Here is a 14,317-nt window from a genome sequence, read left to right on the forward strand (position 1 = left end):
TTTTTTCAAATTTGGTGACAAGACCTGAAGCTCTTCATAATTTTTATTTTTCCCACTTTGTAGGAATATGCATACAATGTACTGCAGAAAATATTAGTGTTTGTTTGGTTATGGAGAGCTGTCCTAGAGTCCATGGGACGTGGGTTTCAACATACCAGTGAAAGCACAGAGAAAGTTAAGGCTTCTAAATTGTTAAAAAAAACAATCCGTTGCACTGTTCTGCATAAACATTTCTAATATGCTGTTCAGTCAAATTTTTAAACTCAACTTTAAGCTCCCTTGAAGTAAAAACTGGGAGTTTTTTACTTTTTGTACTTAAATCATCTGAGCACAGAATTTGCAGTCTCTATTTTTTAAACTTTATGACCAATAATCCATAGTAAGAAGTACATTTTTCTTCTTTGGGATCCAGTCCACCCATTTGTCTATTTAAGTGGAGGAAAGATTTGATGAATGAAATGTGCAAAATGCCCTGATGTTTCCTAGTTTATTTTAACAAAGACAGCTGACCCCAAACCACTCAAATGCTTATGGAGCCTGAAGTTTAGAAAATGCAGTGTGTTTTACAATTGTTGGACCTGGGTGATAGATGCATGAAAGTTCATTATATCAGTACTATTGTAAGTTTGAGGTTTTCCATAATAAATGTTCAAAAGAAAAGTGTTAGAGGTGTGGTTTGTTAGACCTCTCCATTGGTGTGGGAGGTGGGTAGCTGTCTAATGTTTCCTGCTGACCTGCCCCTGGTCCCCAAAGCCTTCTCCAAAGTTGCAGGCATTTCTACTCCAAGGGCCTCAAGAAACCCCAAACTGCTAGCTTCTACTTGACATCTGACATTCCTTGATATTTTCCAGATACTGGTCCCAGAACCCCTTCCTGCTTCTGCTCCCCAATCACAGTCCTCGGGACCCCTCTGGCTCCTCCAGGCCAAGGGACCATTCCTTTGCCCAGCACCAGAGGTCCTGCTTTATCTCCTGAAAAAGCCAGGATCTCTTAGAAACCTGTCTCCTTGTGGGTAAAATGGGGATAAAACGCATTAAATGAGTTAAGACGTGGGGAACACCCAGAACAGTGTCAGGTAGTTAGACATAGTCAATGTTAAGAAGAGTTTGTTATGTGTGCCAGATAATAATGGTAGGAAAACAATGGATGTGACAAATTTCTTTCCTTGGGAATCACGTTTTGGGGTCTATGGATGATCAAGTAATAAAGTGATGTGTAATGTAATGTTGGCATTAAGGAAAATAAAGCCAGGGGCATGGAGAGTGATGGGATGCGCCGTTTTACACAGGGTGGTTAGGGAAGATGACTCAGAGGAGGTGACCTTACAGCAGAGACTTGAAATTAGAAGAAGAATGGTAGGGGAATTGTTCCGCCACAGCGCTCTGGCCGCCTAGCACGTTTCCGCATAGGCGACGTAGGCAAGCTGATCTAAGTATTGGCAGAACGCCCTGTGATCCTTGGAACACAGAGCACGAGAGGCTTGTGAGGAACAGCTACAAGGCCATTTCTCGTTCACCTCCCTGTCTACCAAATAGGCTGTCATGAGACGATTTCTCATCTCCCGAGTTCCCAGTGAGGTATGAGGCTTTCTGTTACTTCTCTTCTCTGACTTAAGGTTATCAAACTGCTTAGCATATCCTAGCTCCTCGGCAACACGGTATCCTACTATCCATGCTGCAGTTATCTGGCCCCTTTTTGTTTCTGTGTTACCCTGCACGAGGGACATGAGCTGGCATCTGTGGCAACTCTTGCTTTTGCCGTCTAGGTAAGTAGCAAACACCTGAATGGAACGATGGCACATTTCTATACCAGCCAGATCTCTCAGCCTTCCCTTTCCATGACATCTGGAAGAGGAGAATTACAGGCAGAAGGAAAAGTAAGCAAGTGCAAAGGCCCTGGGGTGGGAGATTCCTTGGTGTATATGAGGAACAGCAAGAAGGTCAGTGCAGCGGGAGCATAGTGTGCAGGAGGGCCAGTGGCAGGAGGTGAGGCCAGAGAGGTGACGGGGCCTGGTCCCATAGGGCCTCACTGGCCATGGGGATGACTTGGGCTTTTTCTCTGAGAGAGATGCAGCAGGGGTCTGAACAGAGGAGGGCTGTGGGCTGACTTGGGTTGTAACAGGACCCTCTGGCTGCTGTGAGGACAGACAGGGAGGCAACGAGGGCAGAAGCCATGAGAAGGCCACTGTCCTGGTCCAGATCAGCAATGGTGGTGGCAGCAGTGGACGTGGATTCTGGATAAATTCTGAAGGAATTGACAGGATCCGCTTGACAAATTAAACGAAGGGGGTGAGAGAGAAAGAAATTGTTCTGAATCCGCACTGGAGGACCTCATACAAAGTAATTCAGGAACTGATATTAAATAGTGTAGTGGTTATGAGCAAGGATTCTGGAGCCGGGTGGCCTGGGTGTAAATCTAACTCCATCGCCTACTTGCTACGTGGCCTTGGGCTGTTTACTTCGTGTCTTTGCTTCCATTTCCCAATCTGTGACATGGGATGATAATATTACCAACTTCATAGGGTGGTTGTGAGTATTAAAGAAGGTTTTCTCTGTAAAATGCTTTGAACAGTGCGTGGCACAGAGTGCTTGTCATTAGTAATATTACTGTAGGATGAGAAGTGTTTGTTTGAGTGCACAGAAGACAGTGTTCCAGATCTTGGGAACAGTTTGTGCAATTTTAAAAGGATGTGCAAGAAAGCCAGTGTGACTGGAACATAACCAGATAGAGTAAGAGCAACAAGGGACAAAGCTGGAGAGGAGGCCGAAGAAGCCGGCTTCTCCTCACAGCAGCTGGGAGCCGCTGTAGATTTCAGGGAGGATGTACCAGTGGAAATTGATTTGGGACTCGATGCAGGGGCCATACAGAGAGGTGAGAGAGGGATGGAGTACCGCTGTCAACACTGCTGACCGGTTACCAGGGGATGGTGGTTTCTGGTGTTCAGGATAAGAAAACCTAGTCCAGTTCTACTTCATGCCTGGGTCCAAATGCTAGCTCTGATATTTTCTGCATCTGTGGCCACGGGCAGTAAACCCCTCCAGGGTTCACTTTCCTTATCTTCAAAGTGGAGCTAAATGTCACACCTACCTCATTAGGGCTGTTGTGACAGTTCCATAAGATAGATGTAGTAAGAGCTCGATAAATGCAGGCTGTCACCAAAACCAGGTGAGGCTCATCCCAGGAAAGCAAGGGTGGCTTCACATTTGAAAAGCAGCTAGAGGTAGTTCAGTCTATTAGCAGGAAAAATGGGAACAATCAAGGGCCTTGCCCATTTTGCTGTATCATCTGGGACTGAGGTACCAAACCTACAGTCTGGTCTTGCTCAGGCCCCTAGTCACTCACTGGTTAGATGGAATGGAGCTCTTAAGAGCAAAGTGACTCCAGTTCTAGCCCCGTGAAGTGATTTCTCCTCTGAATCAGTCACAGACTGGCCTCACTGGTCTTACCCAGTGTCCAGAGCTTTGTGTATCTGGTTCCCTTTCATTCAGTTTCCAGCTTAAATTTATTTCTCATCCCTCCCTCTCTTCCCTCACTGCTCAGAAACGCTAACCAAACTACTATTTTAATGATAGTGAATGTCGGTTTTTAAAATGATTGTATTTATCATGCGTCTTTCCGGCTAGAATGGCAACTTCATGAGAGCAGGGGGCCATTTGTTTAGAGTTCCTGCTGTTTCTCCAGTGCCTGGCACCTAGTAGGGACTTGATAAATATTTGTTAGAAGGCTGGCTTGCTCTTGCAACTTGCTGGAGGCTGCTCAAGTGGTCTGTGAGGCTCTTCCCAAATGCAGGAATTGGGTTCTGACTCATGCCATGGAGAGTTGTCACCATTACGGCTTTGGAGGGGGTGGGTAATAGCTCAGTGGTAAAGTGTGTGCTTAGCATGCACGAGGTCCTGGGTTCAATCCCCAGTACCCCCACTTAAAAAAAAAAAAAACTTTGGGAATTGTGAGCGCTCTGGCTTCAGAGGCAAATGTTTTCCCACCAGGAAATGGTCAAATTTAAGTTATGATCTTGTGTTCCAACCCCCACTTGTCCCATTTAGGAAGAAACTTCGGAGATGAGATAAGTGAACAAGGACTCAGTATCTGCACACTAGTTAGTTACAACCTCAGCTCCAAGTGTCCTCCCATATCGCTCTCTGGCCTTGATTCTCAGCACACCCTTGTCACCCCAAGCCACCCAGGCTTTCCCTCGAATTATGCTTCTTTTAGTTCCTGAGGATGGGGCCCAATTTCAGGTTTCATTTCAGCCTGTGTTTGTAATGAAAAGCAGACACAGCCACTGTGGTTCAGTGCTCGCTTTTGCAGGTGTAAGCTCTGGGGGCCATATAGGCAGGAGGCACCATGAAGAAAGGAGTCCAAAAAAGACACTGCCCTTACCTGTTTCTGCCATCACTTAAGTTACTATTGTGATGTGGCTTTATCTTCAAACAGTTCTGGCTTACCTGTCTTTTCTATCCCAATCTGTTTTTGTTGTTCATTTGGCTAGGACCCTCAGCTGTCACTCTGACTGTAAAATAGCCCTAGATTCTGTGAGAGTGGGTGGAACTTGTGTCCCACATGGACTTGAGCGTTTTTAGATGTCATGATTGTAACCAAGGTCATTCACAACCTCCAGAAGCTGTTTCTGGTTACTTAATACATCCAGGCCTCCCCCAACCCCGACGTGTCATTCATGCACATAAATTCTGCCCCTTTCTCTCTAAGCTCCCAGCAAACTGAAAAGACCTTCTGTCATCAGCTTGTTGCTCAAAACCCATTTTTAATCCAATAAGAGTGTGTAAGTGTTTAAAACTAAAAATTGAAAAAAATGCAGAGGACAGAAATACAAGAGGTGGCTGTGGTCATTCTAATTCACATCATTTCTGCCCCAGATTTACCTCTGGCAGATGAATCTGTTATTGGGAAAAGTTTTTAAAACAACTAACAGTAGTCAGCATTTAGTGGATATTTCCTCTGTCCCAGATGCTAGTGTAAGCTTTACAAATATTAACTCATTGAGTCCTCACTCTAACTCTATGAGGCAGTTTTTTTTTTTTTTCAGATGAGGCTGGGTCACAAAGGGGTTAAGTGACCTGCCCAAGACCACATAGCTCCTACTTGTCAGAGCCTGTGGCAGTGGCCAAGTTATACTGCCTTCTGAAAAGTACTGCTTCCTGGAATGACAGCAAATGTTCACACAGCAGGTGTCATTATGAACTCTTTCTATGCATTAATGGCTAATTCTTACTTATGACCACCCTCATTAGGTTGTTTTATCTAGTATCTTATATATAGCTGTATATGAATAAGGTTTTTAAAATAATTTTTGAAATTTTAACATGAATATTGTAAAAGCAACAACAAAAAAACCAATTCAGGCAGTGAGACAGTAAATCTCCCTGGGACCCCTGACTCTCCTCTGATTTCTTCCCATCGTGTTTCTTTGGAAGCTGAATGGTGGGATGAGGGGCAGGGTTCTGTCCAGGGAGGATCAAGGTGAATGGGAAAGGCATTGATCATATCCTTTATGGCAAAAAAAGGAACTGGGAAATACAGTTGTTCCTTAGTGTCTGTGGGGGATTAGTCCCAGGACCTGCCGTGGATACCAAAATCCATGAGTGCTCAAATCCCATAATCGGTCCTCTGTATCTGTGGTTCTGCATCTGCAAATTCAACCAACCATGGGTGGTGTAGTACTGTAACAGTTATTGAAAAGAAAGAACCCTGTATAAGTGGACCTACACAGTTCAAACCTATGGTGTTCATGGGCCAACTGTAAACCCAGGGCTGGTTGGTCAGAAATAGGGGTCCAATTCAACAAAATGTCACCCTTGAACTTTCTGGGATTCAGATTTCCTCATCTGTAAAATGAGGATAGTAATGGGATCCACAACATTCAGTTATTAGGTTTCAGTGGATTAATACATGTAAGTCACCTTGAACAGTATCCAGTACATTGTCCAATAAATGTTAATGGTTTGTGCAGTGAAATAGTTTATCCTTTAGCAATCATGAAACACAAAAGGGGTCAATATCCTGAAAAGACACCCATAGCTTAGTTACATGAAGAAGGGAGATGTTAAGTCAGTACAATACAGTGTGGTCTATTTTTGTTAGAACACAAGGTTGCAATAGAGTTTTGGCTGTGTGTCTTTTCAGGTGGCTTTAAAAATATTGTCCAGATTATTGTATTTATTATAAAAATAGTGTGAAAAATAACAGTTTTGAGAATTGTGTCAGTTGATATTAAGATCCAGTAGGAAGCACTAACTACTATATATAAAATAGATAAACAAGTTTCTACTGTATAGCACAGGGAACTATATTCAATATCTTATAGTAACCTATAATGAAAAAGAATATGAAAACAAATATATGTATGTATATGTATGACTGAACTATTATGCTGTACACCAGAAATTGACACAACATTGTAAACTGACTATACTTCAATTAAAAAAAATCCAATAGGAAGCTACTAAACCTCGTATTCCAACCTTGTACGTTGTGTGTCCTGATCACGTTAAGATGGAGAGATGCAGCTTCCTGTTGGAGTTGAAATAAGGATGATTCAGATAGCCTCCTGGGATCCAAACCCTAAAGCCTGTGTTGTGCCTAATTACGTCTTCTGCCTTTAGAGACTCATGCCCAGACCAAGCTTCCGGGGAGCATCCAAGCCCACCCACCCCACCCCACCACAGACACACAGAAAGGACTGTTCTCATCCCCGGGGTGTCTGAAGGTCCATCAGTCACCTAAGAACTGGAGAACTTTCTAGGGGCCTTCGCATGTGTGATGATTTTTCATTCTGCACTTCAAATCTTGCTTGGTTAAGATTGTGCTAAAAAAGCATCTTATACCACTCTAAAGAAAGTCATATTTCTGATTTTCAGTGAGTGATCTGCACACTCGCCCGTGTCCCTGTGGCTCCTGGACGTTGTTCATGTGTACACAAAAAGTGCTATTAGGGACTGGGGTGTATAGAATTTAAAAGGCGGAGCTTCCAGCCTTGTGCCAGAGGCCCTTAATGCGCCTGCGTGATTCTCCCACGCCCTAAGGATTCCTATCGATTTGCTCTGCGCTTGGCAGTTCTTCCTGGCAGCAGGCGGCCATCTTGCTTGGAACCAGAGAGAGGGAGAAGAGAGAAGGAAAGGGTGACACTGGTCTCAGGGCCGCCCCGGGAGCCTCAAGAGCCGGAGGCAGCCCCGGAGGTGGCCCCTGATCCCGGGCCCTGCTCTTGGCCCCGAGAAGGGAAGGCGGGGGGAGGTGGGGGCGAGCTGGGTGGGAATGCCAACAAGGATTGCTAGGCGGGGAGGAGGAGGGGCGTTGCTATGGCTACCTGGGAGGGGCGGGGTCAGGTCTGAATCGCGGCTGTGAGTCACCCGGGCACTGCCCGGGAAGGGCAGGGCTGGGGTGATGGCCATGCTAACAGCCGGGTGGGATTTCGCGACATCCTGGCATGGAGGGACTCAGTGTCTATGGCAATGATCGCCTGGCGGAAGGGGCGGAACTAGATCGCTTTAGTTGAGACGCTGACATTCCAAGCCCTTGTCCTGCAGGCTCCCGCGGGCGGACACGCCGGAAGAGGAGGCCGGGGAATGGCCGCGGTGTGGCAGCAGGTCTTAGCAGTAGACGCGAGGTGAGGCGTGGGGTCGGAGCTCGTGGGAGCGGAAGTTACTGTGGTGCATGCGCAATGGCGATAAGTGAGGCTGGGCGGAGAACTTGCCTTATGTGGCTGAGTGGGCTTGCCAGAGTTGAGCATGCGCAATAGCAGGGTGTGGGGGCTTGCCGGCGGTGAGAATGGCTGACCAAAGAGGGTCGTTAAAGAGCCTGCTAGGAAAATTCCGTCACCTATAGGCATGCGCAAAGAGGCTGTGTTACTGGAGCCTTTGGGAGGGGGTGATGGAGCCCAGGCTGGTGACATCCTGTTCCCCACCATTGCTTCCCAGACTGCTCTTACCACCATCACTTCCCCAGTCTGACTCAGTCGCCATCCTGTACTGACTCCCACCATTGTCCCACACTAATCTCCATCATCATGTCAGACTGGCTTCTCCTGTTGTTTACATTGACTTGGGCACCCCCTCCCAACTCCACCAAAGCTGCAGACGGCCTCCACGGTCCCCACACTGACCTCATTGCCCTGCCCATTAATGATGTAGACTCATCCTCATCACGGCACCAGAGGGACCCCCACCACCACTACTAATCACTTGCCATCCTAACCCTTCCCTGCCACACACCCCATTCTCCTTCCCTATCGCGTGAGTTGATTGGACTCCCTCTGTCCTGTGCCTGCTGCCCGCCTTGCCTCGTGCCATCGCAGGTACAACGCGTACCGCACACCAACGTTTCCACAGTTTCGGACGCAGTATATCAGACGGCGCAGCCAGCTACTGCGGGAGAATGCCAAGGCTGGGCACCCTCCAGCATTGCGTCGGCAGTACCTGAGGCTGCGTGGGCAGCTCCTAGGCCAGCGCTACGGGCCCCTATCTGAGCCAGGCAGTGCTCGTGCCTATAGCAACAGCATCGTCCGCAGCAGCCGCACCACCCTTGACCGCATGGAGGTGAGCTCCTCCTCCCCCACGCCTCCTGCGATACTAACCACCTTCCTTCATATCCATTCACTCAACAGACTTGTTAAGTGCCTGCTCTGTGCCAGGCACTGTTCTAGGCTCTTAGGCTAAGCGGAGGGCAGAAAGAGATATCGTATGAGATAAATCAGTAAACAGGCAATAAACAAGATAAGTAGGTCAATAAACAGCAAGCCAGATAAACAGGTTAATAACTATCATGGCTTGTAGCAAGAAGTGCTAACATGGAAAAATTAAAGCAGACTTGGGGGATGAAACAGGACTGGTGGGACAGAGGGAAGCTCTTTTTGATGGGGGCAATCAGGGAAGGCCTCTCTGAGGAGGTGACAGTTGAGCTGAGACTTGAATGAGGCAAGAGACTAAGCTGAGTGTTTCTGGTGAAAGAGTGTTCATTCCTTGTTGAGAGAAGGTTTGTTGAGTATCTGCTGAGCAGGGCAAGGGCAGGAGCAGGGGAACTAGTGCAGAGGCTACCACAGGAGTCCAGGCAGTGGTGGGGGCAGTAGAAGGGGTGAGAGGGGATCTAGTTCTGGCTATATTTTGAAGACTCCAGACCTCATAGGTTCTTGAGGGCTGTTTTCAAGGTGTGTCCCCCTCCTTCTGTTTGCAGGACTTTGAGGATGATCCTCGGGCCCTGGGCGCCCGTGGGCATCGCCGTTCTGTTAGCCGAGGCTCCTACCAGCTGCAGGCACAGATGAACCGTGCAGTCTATGAGGACAGGTACGTACTAGGGGCAGCTGAGGGTGGGGTCTGTGAGGAGGTGGGGTGCCGTGGGGCAACAGCAGGCCCAACGCTAGTACCTACCTCCTCTCACCCCTCACTCCTGTTGGGGCCTAGGCCCCCCGGCAGTGTGGTGCCCACATCAGCGGCAGAAGCAAGTCGAGCCATGGCTGGGGACACATCGCTGAGCGAGAACTACGCCTTTGCGGGCATGTACCATGTTTTTGACCAGCACGTGGATGAGGCAGGTGAGCCAGTGGGTGGAGGGTCCATGCCACATGTTTGTCCAAACTGTGAGAGCCGCCCTGTCCATCCTTTTTGGGAACACAGAATCTTGAACCCACCTCCAACGGAGGAATTCCTATCCATCAAACCTTTCACAAACGTAAAAGCCCACTGCAAAATGATCTGTAAAGTCTTGGCTGCTTTGTCTACCATAAAGGGGCTCAGCAGCTTAAAAGGGCACTTTTCAGAAGGCTTCTGGGGTCCTAAGTCTCTCAGACAAGTTTAAAGCCTTTGCTGTAGAGAAATCCCCCTTGCAAAGTGGGTTTTGCACACCGCCAAGACCTTGGTAATTGTGTTTTTTTTCCAAATGTTTTTATTGAAGTGTATTTGATTTACAATGTAGTTTCAGGTGTACAGCAAAGCGATTTAGTTATACATATACATACATATATTTTTTTAGATTCTTTTCTGTTATAGCTTATTACAAGAAATTGAATATAGTTCCCTGTGCTATACAGTAGGTCCTTGTTCATTTATTTTATATATAGTAATGATGTGTGTCTGTTAATCCCAAATTCCTAATTTATCCCTCTCCCCACCCCTTTCCCCTTTGGTAACCATAGTTTGTTTTCTATGTCCATGAAGACCTTGGTAACCATAAAGCGCTCACTGAGATGTAGAAGCCTTGTCAAGTTGCAGAAGTCATTTGTAATCCATAAAATATCTGCTAAGATTTAGGGAGCTTTTGGCAGAGGGTCTTCTGGGGTCCCAGCTCCCTTTCTCAGCCAAGGAAAGCTCTTTGCAGAGGCTACTGTACCTGGTGCAGTGGGTCCCGGTCCCCAGCTCACACATGAGACCTTCTATAGATGAAAGCACCCGGTGAGCATGCCGACTCTCACAAACAGCCTCTTGGCCTTGCAGTCCCCAGGGTGCGCTTCGCCAATGACGACCGGCACCGCCTGGCCTGCTGCTCGCTCGATGGTAGTATCTCCCTGTGCCAGCTGGTGCCCGCCCCGCCCACTGTGCTCCGCGTGCTGCGGGGCCACACCCGCGGTGTCTCCGACTTCGCCTGGTCTCTCTCCAATGACATCCTTGTGTCCACCTCGCTCGATGCCACCATGCGCATCTGGGCTTCTGAGGACGGCCGCTGTATCCGGGAGATCCCTGACCCCGACAGCGCCGAACTGCTCTGCTGCACCTTCCAGCCGGTCAACAACAACCTCACTGTGGTCAGGCTCCAGGGGGTCCATGCGCCAAGGGTGGGATGCCAGGCCAGGAGGGCTCTCACAGGGAGTCAGTATAAGGGGATCCCCTCTAGTCCATCGCTGCGGTCCTCATGTGGTCAGAGTCAGGGAAACAGGGCACAGCGGGGGATGCTTGGTCTGGGATGGCCTCACTGTGGTAGACTCCAGGGGTTCGAGGGGTGGTCAGGGGATCGGGTCATGGTCCCATTAGCAGTAGTCCTACTGTTTTCCTACTGCAGAGGCTGTTGGTTGGGGAGCAGGATTACTAGTTGGAAACCTCGTCTTGTCTCAGTGGCAGCTTCACGGTGGTCCAACCCCTGGATAAAGAGAGTCAGAGGGCAGGGGACAGAAATGAAACGTCTGGCCTGGCCCTGAGCGGGGAGTAGGGGGAGCTGGCCAAGTGAGCTTGTGCTCTGGGGTCCTCTCAGCTACAGCAGCAGCTGCCGCCCCAGTATAGTCAAGGCTCCCAGAAGGGCCAGGCAGGCCCCCTTAGTCCTGGGAGCAGCTGGTCTACTCCGGTCAGATTGCAAGAGAGGCTAGCTCAGAAGGATCACAGGCCTGGGCCACCTCACCTCCCGGCCCAGCCTCGCTGTGATTAGAGTCTGATAGGGATCCACCAGCCCAATCAACAGCAGCCCCTCTGTGGTCAGACTCAAGGAGGGACTGGCTGGGAACAGGGTGATGGTATATGGGTCTCACCCACAGGTAGGGAATGCCAAGCACAACGTGCATGTCATGAACATCTCCACGGGCAAGAAGGTGAAGGGTGGCTCTAGCAAGCTGACAGGCCGAGTCCTTGCTCTGTCCTTTGATGCCCCTGGCCGGCTGCTCTGGGCGGGCGATGACCGCGGCAGTGTTTTCTCCTTTCTCTTCGACATGGCCACAGGTAGGCAGGTCCAAGGCCGGCATCCGGGCGCTTGCGCACACCCCACCCAGTACGGAGCTCCCGCCCTTACCTCTGCCTCCCCTCCCTCCCTCTGCCACCACAGGGAAGCTGACCAAAGCCAAGCGTCTGGTGGTGCACGAGGGCAGCCCGGTGACCAGCATCTCCGCCCGCTCTTGGGTCAGCCGCGAGGCCCGGGACCCCTCACTGCTCATCAACGCTTGCCTCAACAAGCTGCTGCTCTATAGGTGGGTCTCCCTTCTGGGCCGCCTGGAGATTGGGGGGCCTGCCGTGTCCATCAGACCGGGACGAGAGCCCCATCTCCCCAGCAGACTAAGCGGTGGAGGTTAATTTCACTGAGCAGAAGTCTGGTCTCCTAATAATAATACTAGTAGTAGTAGTAATAGTAATAATGGCAATAATAATAATAACATGAGAATTGTGATAGCAATAGGAGCAGTAGGGGGGAGGGTATAGCTCAGTGGTAGAGTGCCTGCAGAGTATTCATGAGGTCCTGGGTTCAATCCGCAGTACCTCCATTAAATAAATAAATAAATAGATAAATCTAATTACCTCCCTCCCACAAAAAATAAAATAAAAATAGGAGCAGTAATAATAACACAGTAATAGCAGTTGCTAGCACATACGTAACGCTTCCTGGGGCCAGGCTCTGTTCAGAGCACCTTTATACGTAGCACCTCATTTAATTGTCACAACAACCCTGAGAGGTGGGTGCTGTCATCATGTCCATTTTACAGATGAGCAAACTGAGCCATGAAATAGACTAGAATCCCCCTTAGAGCAGGGACCTGCTTTTCTTCCTTTTTTTTCTTTTAAGCAGGGAGTTTACTGTCCCTACTCACTTACACATCATGTTACCAAAATGCAGTTCTCAGCCAGGGCAGCCCGCAGGAATGCTTTTCTCCCCAGGTGCTGCCTGTGGAAATGCCGCAGGTCACCTGCAGCAGCTTGGCTTCATCACTTTGAATGGCCATGTGTGGTATTCCACAGTGCAGGGGTGCCATGGTTTGGCCAGCCGTTTTCTCTCTTTGTGCCCATCCTAATGCCCAGCTCTCTTAGGGACCCTGAGAAAGAGAAACTAGTGAATTAAACTGCAGAGGCTTCCCATTTCCATCAGCAGGTACCGCTTCCAAACCGTCAGTAAATCACACACCAGCCCACACTTCAGAGGTTTACACAGTCGTCTCAAAAGTGGATCTTATGAACCTTGCACAGGGGTGGGGACACAGACTGGCCCACCATTCGTCCCTCTCTGGAGCCAAGGCTGTGCCCTCACCTGCTCTCCTCCTCCTCTCAGGGTGGTGGACAACGAGGGGACCCTGCAGCTGAAGAGAAGCTTTCCCATTGAGCAGAGTTCGCACCCCGTACGCAGCATCTTCTGCCCCCTCATGTCCTTCCGCCAGGGGGCCTGTGTGGGTGAGTCCCTTGGGGTCGGGGCATCAAGGCGGTGGGGGGTTGGGTGGGGCATGGACCAGGGCTGGTGCTGATCCGGCTCAGATATGACACCCTGATGCCCTAACTTCCTGCACATTGAGAACTCTCTCGCCCCAGCAACCTCACATTTTGAACACAGATCCCCCCAACAGACCAGAAACCTCAGTCTGAGACACAGACCCCCTCCCCAACCCCCAAGGAGCTCAGAGACCTCACACTCTGGACACAGAGCCACAACAGCGAGGTGACCTCCCGTCTAGGGATGGTCCACCCCAGAGCCCCCCACCCCAGCCATGGGGCCTCACAACTTGGACACAAATCCCTCAACACCTCAAGACACCTTAGAGACTTCCCGTGCAGGGCACCCCACTGCCTCCCACAACACCCCCGATGGCCTCTCCTCTCACCCGGGCAGTGACGGGCAGCGAGGACATGTGCGTGCATTTCTTTGATGTGGAGCGGGCAGCCAAGGCCGCCGTCAACAAGCTGCAGGGCCACAGCGCACCCGTGCTGGACGTCAGCTTCAACTGTGACGAGAGCCTGCTGGCTTCCAGTGACGCCAGCGGCATGGTCATCGTCTGGAGGCGTGAGCAGAAGTAGACTTCCAGCCCTGCCACCATCCACCTTCCACCCATCTCCTGCCCCAGCCTTGTGTTTGTAAATAAAGTTCCCGTGGTTGTGCTGACGGCAGGCTCCCAGGTCCACTAGGGGTGGGATAGGGGAGAGGGCAGCTCTCAGACCCAAGATGGAACGGGGTTCCCCTTCTCATTCAGGCCTTCATGCATTGATTTATTCATTCATTCAGCAACCACTTATGAACGTCTATCATGTCAGAGGCACCACTTTGAGTGTTTCACACAGCCCTGCACTGGACAGACAATACTGAGCACCTACTGTGTGCTAGGAACTGTCCTAGGCACCAAAGGTACAGCTGTGGCCTAAACTGACAGAAATCCCTGCCCTCATGGGGCTTACGTTCTAGTGGGGGCAGGTAGATAATACAAATATATAATAGGTCAGCTAAAGATGAGTGTTGTGGGAAAAAAGCAAGGACAGGAGATAGAACTTCAGGGGTGGGGGACATTGGGCTCTTTTTGGTGTCGTGATCAGGCAAGACGTTTCTGACTGAGATTTAAACAGAGAACTGCACGAAGTGAGAGAGGGAGCCATAGCATAGCGGGGAGAAGAAAATTAGAGGCAGAGAAAAGGCAGTGCAA

The 14,317-nt window shown here is 49.6% G+C and overlaps 1 protein-coding gene across 5 annotated transcripts; it reads left to right on the forward strand.

Moving 5' to 3' along the window:
• Nucleotides 1-1,558: 1,558 nt before the first annotated feature.
• Nucleotides 1,559-13,785, forward strand: WDR13 (WD repeat domain 13). Of its 5 annotated transcripts, none has more exons than XM_032474783.1 (10): nucleotides 1,559-1,577; nucleotides 7,542-7,621; nucleotides 8,309-8,549; nucleotides 9,184-9,293; nucleotides 9,411-9,541; nucleotides 10,440-10,747; nucleotides 11,468-11,648; nucleotides 11,752-11,893; nucleotides 12,964-13,082; nucleotides 13,516-13,785. In XM_032474783.1, the coding sequence occupies exons 2-10, from the start codon at nucleotides 7,581-7,583 to the stop codon at nucleotides 13,698-13,700; spliced, it is 1,458 nt and encodes a 485-aa protein (XP_032330674.1). In that variant the 5' UTR covers nucleotides 1,559-1,577; nucleotides 7,542-7,580; the 3' UTR covers nucleotides 13,701-13,785. The 5 variants fall into 5 exon arrangements, with proteins under 5 accessions (XP_032330674.1, XP_032330675.1, XP_032330677.1 ...); XM_032474784.1 differs by lacking the exon at nucleotides 1,559-1,577 and adding an exon at nucleotides 7,041-7,193; XM_032474786.1 differs by lacking the exon at nucleotides 1,559-1,577 and adding an exon at nucleotides 7,053-7,193 and having other exon boundaries at nucleotides 8,343-8,549.
• Nucleotides 13,786-14,317: the final 532 nt, after the last annotated feature.

Source organism: Camelus ferus, chromosome X (genome assembly GCF_009834535.1).
Source record: "Camelus ferus isolate YT-003-E chromosome X, BCGSAC_Cfer_1.0, whole genome shotgun sequence".
NCBI lineage: Eukaryota > Metazoa > Chordata > Mammalia > Artiodactyla > Camelidae > Camelus > Camelus ferus.

Excerpts from the sequence above, each read along its gene's own strand:
- WDR13 (XM_032474783.1), top strand. The coding sequence starts at position 7,581 with ATGGCCGCGGTGTGGCAGCAGGTCTTAGCAGTAGACGCGAG. Across the intron at positions 9,294-9,410 it reads CGTGCAGTCTATGAGGACAG|GCCCCCCGGCAGTGTGGTGC; the intron begins GTACGTACTAGG and ends GTTGGGGCCTAG. Across the intron at positions 10,748-11,467 it reads TCAACAACAACCTCACTGTG|GTAGGGAATGCCAAGCACAA; the intron begins GTCAGGCTCCAG and ends TCTCACCCACAG.